Here is a 12481-nt window from a genome sequence, read left to right as displayed (position 1 = left end):
AAAATGGGAACTCTTCCATTGTGACATTTCTGATTAAAATAATAGAAAAAGCAGGCAGAGGCCTTGCAGGTGCATGTGTACTTAATGAAAACAATTTTACGTTGACATCAGCCAACATCAAAAGACGAATAAGTAGAATGGAAAATAATGACTACCCAGGCAGGCACTTCCAACAAAAGCTTTAAAATCTGGCTCAGATCTCACACCAACACCAACACAAGCCTGAAGTAATTTAATTGAAGTCAGTAGACTTGCTCTAGATTCATATCACTGAAACAGTAACTAGACTCTGACCCACTCAGGATTAAGTATCAATACACAGGTGGTTATTAGAAAAGGTTAAGTGAGTAGTGAGATTATGAAGCTGGAAAATGTTTACATAGCTGCCATTTGGGTAGTATGAATTCAAGAAGGTTGGTATTAAAAGCCAAAAGACTTACATACTGTATTTTTCTGCCTGGTTACTGTAAGGATGTGTTGGCAATCCAAGTCCATTAATAATGAACTTTAAATGACCCTCATTCCTTTCAGTCTTCACTTATCTGCTTTGTAGCTATTTGGATAGGTCTCACAGAACAAGATATATTCAATGTGAACATTAATGAGAGTGACAACAATACCAAATGAAATACTATGGAAGCAGAAATGCATTATCCTATGGGTTTTATCCTGGCGAGGTTAATTCACAATCTAAGTTGCTCATAAAGAATTCCAGAAAAATGTGTTTCTTTTCATACTGCTAATGTTTTAAAAGAGCTCAACCACTAAACTCTATCTGGAATAGACCCATACTCTAGGTTATGTCTATATGATCCAAGGCTGCACCATGCAGAGATAACGGAGTAAACTCTGCACACGCTAGCACACAGCTGCATCCCAGCTAATTAGCTCTGCTAAGAATCACAGCTTATTTATTAATCTGTACACAGTGCCACGCTCATGTGGCACTACTGCTTTCAGTCCCTGAGCTAGCATGTGCAGAACTAATTCAAGGATTTCTGCATGTCACTGCCTTATGTCATTTGGACTCCAATATGTTAGAAAGCACATTTACAGATTCACAGATAAGCCCTATCGATTTTCTTTCCTTAGAGGAGGAACAAATACCTAGAAACTGTGCTTTATGGACAGTGAGATAAATCAAAAAATAGTTTGGGCCAGATGCACTGGAGCATGACTGCTGTCTGCTCTCCCTCGGAGTTTGCGATGGGTGTTCACTTGAAGATCGGCTTCACGATACAACTGCTCTCTGCTCAAGGCCCCACCATATAAGGGGAATGTAAATGTTGGAGCTTCTGAGTCATGTTGTAAGTGCTTCTGGTCATCAGTCTAGGCAAGTGCAGAGGAAGATGTGGTCACAGTCTTGTTCCACAGCTGAGATCTGGGGGCGCATAAGAGTCTCTGCATTTCTGTGCATGGGGACTGTTATTGAGCCAGGACAATAAACAGATGACACATATGAAAGAAAGCTCACTATGTCCTCACTCTTCAACAGTCTTTCCTTATCTCTGTCACACTGATACAAATGCCCTATTTCTTAGCTGGGATGCTATTTGGTATCTTCCAGGAGGGAAGAAGTATTTTATTCTTGCCATTGCTTGCCCTGGTACCACCCTTATCTAGGAAGTGCCTTTTCCAGAATGCAGTACTTGGGAGGCATAAAATTAAAGACCCTGAAATCTCACTTACCTTGCAGAGGGCATGGCAATATTAACCCGAATATCTAAGGACAAATTCAAGATCAGTAATATTACATTGTACCCACCTAAACTATATAAAAAAAGGTCTTGGGATATTTTGTGTTCTGCAGAATAAAGTGCTGTGGTGCAATCTTCTTCACTGGAAAAAAAAAAAAAGATTTACTTTTACCTAGGGATCACTGATACACACATGAGCTATTCCAAAGTGAAAGTCACTATGAAGGTGGCCTTGGGCTTTCTGGCAGCTTTATACACCCTGGTGCTGCCAGAATACAAAGTGTACCCTGGGAATGCACCAGCTACTGAAGGGACCACTAAAGGTGGCAGAAGTATCTAATGTGCCTTCTGCCAGCTGTTGAGAGATGGCAGACACCTTAGTGCACTTAGCAAAAATGGCAAAACTGGTAGCAGAAGGGAGGGTCTGGCACTACAGAGTAACGTTGGGTATGGATGCTGTCAAAACTTTAAAGGGTGAAATACACCTTAGCTTTATCAGAATTAGTATTATTAATATCAAAAAGTAATAAAATAGCAACCCCGGGCAAGTGTATAAGCCTGACCTCAATCAGTTTAGCTTGTGGTAAAAATAAAGTTTTGTCTTTATAGGCCGCATCCAGATGAGCGCAGCCATGCGTTATGTGGTGTGGCAGACACATCTGCGGTGTCGCATACCGCACATTCAGCTGTTTTCTGTGCTGCAAGGAAGTGGGGGCGGGTATCCGGGGCGTCAATAAACCCCCCCCCACACAAAAAATGCATGCACCACTCTGCTAAGGCAGCATGCAGGCAGTGGCTCAAAACTTGAGCCTGGCTGACCAGAGCCATGCTCCGGCCGCCGGCCAGGCTCTGAGCAGCAGGATTGCTGCTGCTGCTGCAGCCCCAGGAAGCCCCTAAGACCTCAGGTAAGGCTGCCCAGCCTCCCTTACCCAATCTGGGATAACCTGCCGTGGGCCAGAGGGCATGTGGCACAGGCATTCCCGGGGGACAACTCTCAGTGGCACAAGGTGGTGTTATTTATTTATTTAAAATCGGTTTCTTAGTAATGAAGACAATAGGAAATCACAGGGTGTTACCAAGGTATTAGACAGCCACAGCTTCTTCAGATGCTAATGAAGTCACTCACTTAGCATACCACTGGCTGTTTCAAAGGACACAACTGCCTGCCTTCTGAATAGGGTTGGATGAGTATTCTCCACATTTTATTTTTTTGGAAAATGGCTTTTTAATCTTTTTTGAAAATGGATTTGAAGTAGTTTTTGTCAACATTTTTCACAGCTGGTGAATAATTTCCTGAACAGCTCTATTTCTGAAACATTGATAGAGCCCGATCTACATTCACAATTTTGGATTCTGTAGAGTTTACACAGACTATAAAGTCATAGTTTCTGGTCCTATTGGTTCAGTTAAAGAATTTATTTAGCCAAGTAAGATGTCATGGAACAGATGTTTATAAGTTTTATAGAATTCAAAAATATCAGAAGATGGTAATTTGTATTTTTCATTTTAAAAATGGGAGTTAGAAAGCTAAACTAATTAAAAATACTTGGAACATTTGAGACAGTTTCAGCAGATAGGAATGTTAAGTGATTATTTTTTAAATTTCCTTCCTTAGATATTGTAGAAGGGATGGTCAACAAGGGAATTTATGCCACTGAAAAGAAAGGAGTTACCTTTCTCTTCTTTGGAAGCTACCAGAACTCTTGCATTAGTAACCCAGAAGTTTGTGGACCTGAAGGTTAGTGCCATAACATTATTACTGATCATTTTTATTATACTGTGATACTCTCGCATGTCATTACCTAATGAAACTTGGGCCATATTCCTACTTGGATAAGAGACCATGCAGAAGCCTCAAGAGATTTCAGGAACTGTTTTATACCATGCAATAGGGGTTTTCTTTGCTCTGGGTTAGCACTAAACTGATGCAGTGTGATCTTTAAGAGAATTGTCACTGAAATTACGTCTAAAGTCAGCATATTGACTTCTAAAATAACCTGTCTTAATTTACTTCATTTTAGCTTACTAACTTTTGCAAGATACTATCAGATAAGTGCTACTAGAGGCCCTTGGATATGTATGAAGTAGCTCTAAAAAAGGCAATTCATATGTGTTTGCAGTTATACAGTAAATAAAAAGGAATGTAGTAGCTGAGCAGTTAAGGCATCTCACTGAAACTCCAGAAGTACAAGTTTAAGCCTGCCCTGCTCAACCCAGATGTAAATGGGTCCCTGGCCACTCAGAGTGGGGAGTTGGAGGTGGACAGAGGTGATGCTAGCCCCTTTGGGTGCTGTCAGGTATATAAGTTGGAGTGCCTTGACCACACCAGCCTAATGAGCTGTTAGGCTCAGAAGGACCTTGGGGGGGGGGGTGTAAACAACAAAAAGCAAAACAAAAAAACCCTTAAAAAACCCTCCCACCCTTGGATTTTGCTTCTCTACACTTTGTTTATGCATGACTTTTCATTTCTTTTTAAATACACAGTAGGCTCTGTAACTATCATTTGTTAGACTTCACAAGTTAAGCAGCATAAGGTTAATAGAGGCACAGGAGTGCAATAAAAATCCTCCGGTTGGTAATTCCCCTTCTGCTTCTTTCCACGGATTCTTTTGTTGCGTCTTGATTTATGAGGGAATACGTAACTCCACATGGGCCAATAAAGGGTTAATGGAAAGCCCTGGGCTTGATTAGCCCACCTCTTGCATCTGTAAGTCAATTTGTTGTTATCAGTCACCTGGGTAAAGGAAGGTGCTCAGAGTAGTGAGCTGCTTTCTTTTCTTGGATAGGGAACAAAGAGAAGGTTTGGCCCTGAAGCAGGTACAAGTCACCCGAGGGAGCCTTGTGGATCAGTGTTTTCTAGTTCACATAATATGGGGCTTTTGGAGTGATCTAGAGGTGAGTCTGGAGCAGGCTGAAATAGGTTTTTGGTTGGGTTTTGAGTGCTGCTGTGGGACTCCATGGGGTGACCTAGGAGATGCTGTTGGGACAGAAAAGAGCCTTAACAGGAGCCCTGAAGGGATGGAAAATCTATATAGAGGACTACCGATAAGGGTAGCACTGGATACTATGGGCTTGGCATACAAATAGTGTCCGAGAACAGGGAGGACTTCAGAGGGAGAACCGGCTATGGCATCCAGGATAATGTCACAGGGAGGTAGTGCAAGAGAGGAACTATTCAATTGTCTCTGCACTATTTATCCCTGGGGCATTTAACTGACTTTAATGAGTGCAGGGTTGGACTTAAATCTTTTATCTGGGACCTGGGACTCTTTGGCCAGTGAAGTTGTCTCCATGTGCAAAACTTCTATTTGGCTATACTGCTCTAAATCCTGCCTAGAGGCCCCTCAGAGCCAGGTTTACTAGTAACCTTCTGCAGCATTTGTTCTGCCATAGGTCAAGCTAAAGGTCTTCATGTTCCCTTCCAGCCTTAAAACTTATAAATAATTAATTGCCAATTGTTGTTGTGAATGTTGACACTTTTCATGACCTCTTTATCAGTGGAAAAATAAGCTAGCTCTTCAGCTAGTAGTGTAGGGTAATTTCACCAGCAGCCATGAAGTCCCTCTGGAGAAAGGACAGCAACATGTGGCCTACAGCTTGTAATCCCAGAAGATAATTGGAGGCTTGTGCAAAGCCACATATTAAATGAACGAACATACTAAACCAAGCCCAGGATAAACTCCAGGCCTGCTAACCTTTACAGGCCCCTTTCTGCATTTCAAAATAACTACATCTCATTTCTCTGCCCTCCTGTTGCCACCCCTTCCCCTCCAGTTTCAAGACCGGACAGTCACACCATCTTAAATAAACAGATGGAGAACACAGTTCCCAACAGTGTTCCTAACTTGGTGCTGGTTATTATGGGTTAAGCTTCTTCCTTGAATAGTTAATAGTTTTGCCTGGAAAGAACTTGCCCAAGATGGATTTGCCTAAAATCATGCAGTCTAGGCTTCGAGTCAGACTGGATGTGTATCATTAGAGAGGCCGCTTTCCATAACTCACAGACACCAGGGAGGCTCTAGCAAGTTTGCCACAGCTGTAAGCTATCAGCATTCTCACCCTTTTTTCAGTTGTGATATAACATTTAATTTTTTTTTTCATTGCATTGGGTTTTGGATTCAAAAAGCTGTCAAGGGACAGTTAAAACACTTGCCAGCTGTAGTTATAGGGTTGAATATAGTGGGGTGTGGTTTGAATAAATGATACACAACTTACAGGCTTGATTATAGGCCTGATTTAACTGAAATTAGTGTCTCATTGCTGCTCTGCCCCATTACCTAGTGCTTACACTGTCTTCCACCCTTTTTGCCTTTATCAATTTAATTCTCATCTTTCTCAATGTCCCTTTATCTCCTCCAATGAAAGCTATTTTTCCCTTGCCTCCTGATAGAGGGAAGAAGAATGCCACATGCAGAATTGCCAGCAACAGTTTGGAGGTATTCCACCCTCTCTCTGTTCCTTCCTTTTTTCTGATTTCTAGTCTAATCTTCCAGAAAACCCCAACAAAGAGCCCTCTTATCAGGCTCTTACTACTCCTTGGTAGGGAAATCCAGGGGGAAAGACTAAAGAGCTCTCTCTGAATTTCCCTGTGGAGAGCTTTTTTTACAGTCACTCTGCAGCAAAGGATTATTCACCACAAAAGGGGTTGCAGAGCCCATCCACAAACCTTGTTTGTTTGTGGACGGCCTCCTATGCCTCTAGGATAACCCTGGGTGTTGACCGGGTCTGTTTGAATGGACGGGACAAATCTCCCTGTTAGGCCCACTCCTCCAGTTCACAGGGTTTAGGGAGTATAACAAAGTCAGTAATAAATGTGTTGATGGTGGGAGAGGTGAGAAGGGAAAGAACTTGGGACTAGAAGGGCCAAGTTACGTGAATAGGTTAGACTCAGCTTTCATTGTAAAAACATTCATAGCCTCACAGCTTGACCCTTTCATGCCTAAACAAAGCAGGGAAGGAGGAAGAAGTCAGGCTTCCTTTTTGCAAACCTCAGTGCTTTGGACGGCTGACTCACGATTCTTGAATGCTAGTAGCTGGCAATGACCAGAACTTTAAATCTGTAGCATGCCAGATCTTAAAAAAAACGATACAAAACCCTTCTACAGTTGGCCAACATTAAGCAAAGTGTGTACTTTGGAAACAAACACCAAACAGGAGTCTTCACCTTTCTGGGATCTTCCCCTCTCTGTCCCTTTAACTGCTTGCTCCTCTTCACTTTGCCCACTGAAAATATGAGGCCTCACAGATATGTTGACAAAGTAAAAGGAGGAAGTGTCAAGTGGTGTTATCATTCAAGTTGCAAATTATCAGATGTAATCTGGGCAGTGACTTAGAGAACTAAAAACATTACATGACTGAACAAAAGAGCTGCTGGAGCAATTTCAAATGCGTTTCAACTGCAGGAATCAATGCAGAAAAGTCTGTGCAACTCTGCTGTATTCTCTGTAATACCTAAGTCTAATGGCTCAGTTAAGTACTACTGCTAATATTGAATTTCTTTGCTTTTGTTGATTCAAACCATTCTTTAAATGGGTAGTACGATGTGAAATAGGATTTACATTGGGCTATTATAGCAAGTACTTTGTGTTACCATTTAGAAAGGGGTCAAAATTCACACAGTAGTCAGAACTTGGCTGAGGAGAGTAGAGCAGGTAATTCGGCATTCTGCTGCAGGCATATTTCTTACATAAGATATCTTATGTATATTTTTCATACCAGTGGGAAATAAAAGTCATCAATACATCACATTATTTCTACAACTATAATATAACATAACAATCGGAATAAATTTTATTTTTATGGCACCAGAGCATTCCCAGTGCCTCACAAACAAGAACATTAAAGCAATAAAACACTGAAATATTCAGCAGATAAAAAAAATAGAGAAGAAAACACATAAATAGTTAATATTAAATCATTGCAGCAGGTAAAAAAAAAAATCTTTAGGTAAAAAGTCCTCTTGTCTCCCTTAAATCAACCTAAATCAATGGTGGTTATAAGCTGTAGCTTCATTAACGTGCTATAAAAGTCTTGGCGTGCATTGGTTATACATGCAGGAAATGATTTCCCTGTCCGATTAAAATTTTTTGAGATGGAAAAAAAAGGGGGGTGGGGGTGGGGGGCGCGGTTTTCAGTATCTGGATTTGGGAACTAAATTTCAAGTCTTCATGAAGCAACACAGTGGTTTGACTATTTTTAGCCTGAATTTCCTGAAATGTCAACAGTTATTTTAAATTTGAAAAAAAGCTCAAAAATAGGAAAATTCCTGAGCAGAATTTAATTGTAGTTTCACAGGAAGTTCTGCAGCTTTTGGCTGGAATGCAGTCAGAAAGTCTGCTGTTCGTCAACATAAAAAACCCAACCAATCCCGATCACAGTTAATGCATGATTTTTTTTTTTTTTTAAATCAGGTAGTGGGAAGAACTTTTATACTCAGATTAAATATAATCTCAGGCTAGTGATGCACTTCCCCATGGAGTACTCCACAGTCATTATGCTTAGCACACAGTTCTGAGGTAGAAAATTGTCTGACTCAGGGTACAGACAAAAGTAACAATTTTTCACCCAATCTGGCCACAGAACAGTCTATGGCCATGACCCAACAGAAGCGCATGGCTGCAGACAGTTTAAAAAAAAAACAAAACAAAACAAAAAAAAAACAACCCATCAAGTGAAAAATCTGACCCTTCATTCAATGAGGGGTCAGATTTTCACCCAATCAGTCATTTTTTAAGTTGTCTGCAGCCATGCACTTGTGTGTCATCATTACATGAGGGGTCAGATTAAGATGTTTCAAAACAAAGCGCATTCTGTAACTTGTGTCTGCACCGCCTTCCTGCCTGTCACTGTTTTCAGAATGGGAAAGAGGAAAGGGATGCAGGTAGTCAAGTCTAGGGTTTTTTCAGCCCCTGCTGGAGGGTGGGTACATTGGAGCTCCCTCCTGGAGGTGGGTGGTCTTTAATACACCCTCCAGCACTGGCTGGGGAACCCCTAGAAGGAGCTCCCTCTGCTCCTTTTCCCCCCCACTTCCATTCTGAAACAGGGGCAGGGTGGGAGAGAGTAGGGGCCATTGCTAGGAGACACTGGCTGCAGGCTACCAGCAGGATTTCCCTCCCCCCTGGAGCCAACAGTGAACTTTTGGGTGACCCAGGGGAAACAAACAATTGCTGCAACTCAGAACACTTCCTGCAAAGTGTTTTTGGTTACGGCGGGGAGCCATACTTCTGTTTGCACCCTCACTGATTTGCCCAAAGCCCCCCTGGAAGTCCCCAAGTAGGGAATTGATCTTGGGTTTTGTGAGTTTTAGGGTTGGCTGTAACTGCTGGACTGGCTGCTGTTTCCTTCCTTTGGTCTGCACCGCTGAGGTGGATTACTTGAAGGGGCAGTAAAGTGACATAAAACTTACTGTCCTTGCCTAATGGAAGAATTCTCCTCCTATCTGAACTGGAGATATCATGAAGTGGTTTGATCTGGAAGAGGCCTGTCTATAGTGGTTGGAAACAAGCCTACCATTTAATCTTAGTCATTAACAGCTAAGATCTATAGATCACCTTCAAATTATTATTATTATTATTATTTTTTTTTTAAACTACAGAGAGTTTCCTGCCTGGGATTGCTACAAATGGTGTGTCGAGACAGGGTCTATTTATATTTGACTGAGGAATTTATATGCAGTGCAAGCTTTTTGGACAAAAATTACTTTCCTAAAGTCAATTGGGATTTTTATGATGAGGCTTTAAAGAGCTCAGTTTTACTTTTTGGCTTATCATTTCAGAAAGTGATGAAGTATATTTAAGAGAGATGACAGACTGGAGAACTGGGCTGGAGCCAACAGGATAAAGTTCAATGCTGACAAATGCAAGGTGTTACACTTTGGGAAGTGTCACAGGGGGCCTTTCTGGGGCCAGTCCACCGTTGTTTCTGGGCCAGCCACCCACCTTACTGTCCTGGCATGTCTTAATTGGTTGTAATTAGGCAGGAGGCTGCCCATTCTTGCCCCAATGCCGGGGGCACTATCTGCAGCTCCATTGCTCCCCTACACCACAGTCCAAGCATCACAGATGGTATCCAGGTGACAATGCTCCCAGCCTACAGCCAGAGCTAGCTTAGCCTTTATTGTCAGGCCTCAGACACATGGATTCATACCACCCTCCTCTCACTAGGGAGAGTCACACTCTACCCTTTCTCACAGGGTCTCTTTCACACATCAACAACTTATACTGCTTTGCTCCCTCTCAGAGTGAGCCCCTCAGCCATAGGCTTTATCTAGTGCACACCTTGGGTGGCAGAGATACCATCTTTTGGGCCTCTCCCACAGTCCTCACCAGGGTAGTGGCCAGCCAATTACCCAACCAGGGCCAAGCTTGCCCTGGCCTCTTCCAGGGCAACTCTACACATTCACACACACTGGGGCTCCATATCTTCCACCCCTTCACTGGGGCTCTGGTGGCCATAGCCATGTCTGGCCCCAACTGCTACCTACAGTTATGTGGGGGCTAGGGGTTATTGAGGCACCCCAACCTACCTTCCACCAGGGTGGTAGCTGGTCTGGTATTTTCCTGGAGGCTCCCACACCACTGGGAGCTGCACCCCAGCAGGGTGCAGTTGTAGGTCATGCCTAGGACCAAGAGCCTCCTGCTCCTACCTGTAGAGGTTCTCATCCAGCAGTTCAACCAAGCCATATTTCCTGCCTGGCTGCCACTAGGGAATTGCTCTGTTTATATAGGCGACCATGGTTCTAATATGGCCACCACAATCAAGCACCTGCTGGCTGCTTGACTTGGCCCTTAAAGTGGCAGGCACCAACAGTGCCCTGCCACAGAAAGACTAATAAAAAATACAAACACAAAATGGGTGACACCTGGCTGGGTGGTGGCACTATGAAGAAGAATTTGGGAATTTTGGTACATCGTAGACTCAGTACAAGTCTTCAGTGAGATGCAGCTGTACAAAAGGCATTTTGGGATGCATTAATAGAAGCATTAGGTGCAAGACATGGAAGGTGATAGTACCTCTCTGCTTGGCACTGGTTAGGCCTTGTCTAGAGTATGTGCACTTTTGTCCATTTAAAAAAGGATGTGGAGAAGTTAGAGGGTACAGAAGCAAGTGGCAGAAATGATAAATGTCTTGGAAGGCAAGTCGGAGAAGGAGAAGTTGAAGGAAATAAGCATGTTTAGTTTGTGGAAAAGGCACTTAAAAGGGGACATGATAGCAGTCTTCAAATACCTGCCTTGCTACAGAGAGTAGGACATGGACCAATGGCTTGAACCTGCAGAAAATAGGTTTTGATAGAATACCAGGAAAAACTTTTTCCTTGGTAGAACAGTGAGGCAATGGAATAGACTGTCTGGAGAAGTTGTGGAGCCTCCATCATTGGAGGTGTTCGAGAAGAGTTGGTCAGGAATGATCTAGGTATAGCCTGTTTTCTGTTATTTGTTTTTTTCCATGCTTTGGGACTTTGCTGTTTGCCACATGGGGTTGGGAAGGAATTTGCCCCCTCCTACTGCTACATTTGTCAAGGTTTTGTTTTTTTTAGCCTCCCTGAGAAGCACTGGGTTGCCAAGGCCGGGGATTTTGACTGGATCGTGATTGGTTTGATCTGTGGTGGTTTTTGCCTTCCTCTGTAGTTTGTGTGTGTGGCAGGGTGGCCCTCTTCCTGGGATAGTGTGTGTGTTTTTTAACAACCTTTGCAACAGAAGCATGCTGACTGCTGTGGTCTCCCTGCTCTACCTGTGACAGATCAGGGTGTTATGTGTTATGGTTATGTCAGCCTTGACCGTGTAGTTTTGCTAATAGGTTAGACAGTGGATTTGTACAGGATGATTTGGACAGGGATGACCCTGCCTGAGACAGGGGGTTGAATTATATGACCTTTAGATATTCCTTCCCTATTTCTGCATGAATCTATGTAGGGTTTTATTTTCATGAGCTATGATCCTTCTTCCGGAGGCTGATATGTAGTAACAGGATGATCCAATAAGTTGGGAACTAGCTCAAGACTTGGGAGGAGTGAGTTAAATTACCTGCTTCCATCAAAATAAACCTGGCTGACCTTAGGCAGGTCACTTAATCTCTCAGATCCCCATCTATAGCACCCTACAGGGATTTTGGAATAAAAATTATGATGTGCTCAGATACCATGGCAACAGAGACCTTATTAGCAGGCCTGTGTGAAGCAGCTAGTATTCACTTCGGATTCAGATTCGCCCGATTTGGGGGATGATGATTCGATCTGGTGATTTGAATCACTGTCCCGAATCGATTCAGAGATTTGGTCACTGCCAAATTGGCTGAGTCTCCAAACTGGCCCCATCCCTCACCTGCTCTCCCAGCCCCACCCAGTGCTGGCCCACCCGGCCCCAGCTCCCAGCTCTTTGAAAAAAAAAGCCTGGCACTCGCTGGCTCCTGCCAGGCAAGGGTCAATTCCTGCTGCCCCCCACTGCCCTGCACTGCATGTGGGGCTCTGTCATGAGCCCCCATCCCCCCGCATGCTCTCCCGGCCCCAGCTTCCAGCTCTTTAAACCCTGCCCCCCCCCCCAAAAGCCCCACTCACTGGCTGCTGCCAGGTGATCCCTGCTGCCCCACACTGCATGGGGGACTCTGTCATGAGCCCCCAACCCCTGCCTGCTCCCTCAGCTCCCCCATGGCTGCCTCGCCTGCTCCAGCTCCTGGCTCTTAAAAAAAAAACAAAAAAAAGCCAGCTTCACTGGCTGCTGCCAGGTGGCGGGGGGGGGGGCTATCCCCGCTGCCCTCCAGTGCCCTGTGCTGCATGGGGGGGCTCTGTC

General features: G+C 43.7%; 1 protein-coding gene across 2 annotated transcripts in view; it reads left to right on the top strand.

The window, feature by feature from the left end:
- ADGRD1 (adhesion G protein-coupled receptor D1) overlaps positions 1-12481 on the top strand; it is a 299472-nt gene that overhangs the window by 22274 nt on the left and 264717 nt on the right. For both annotated transcript variants that reach the window (XM_019507071.1, XM_019507072.1), the window contains one exon: positions 3313-3435. In XM_019507071.1, the coding sequence (XP_019362616.1) occupies positions 3313-3435 (123 nt within the window). The remainder of the gene's footprint in view (positions 1-3312; positions 3436-12481) is intronic.

This window comes from Gavialis gangeticus, unplaced genomic scaffold, assembly GCF_001723915.1.
Source record: "Gavialis gangeticus isolate Ggan-Ray unplaced genomic scaffold, GavGan_comp1, whole genome shotgun sequence".
In the NCBI taxonomy this organism is placed as follows: Eukaryota; Metazoa; Chordata; order Crocodylia; family Gavialidae; genus Gavialis; species Gavialis gangeticus.
The sequence above is the reverse complement of the archived record's forward strand: the minus strand, read 5'-3'. Positions and strand labels throughout refer to the sequence as shown.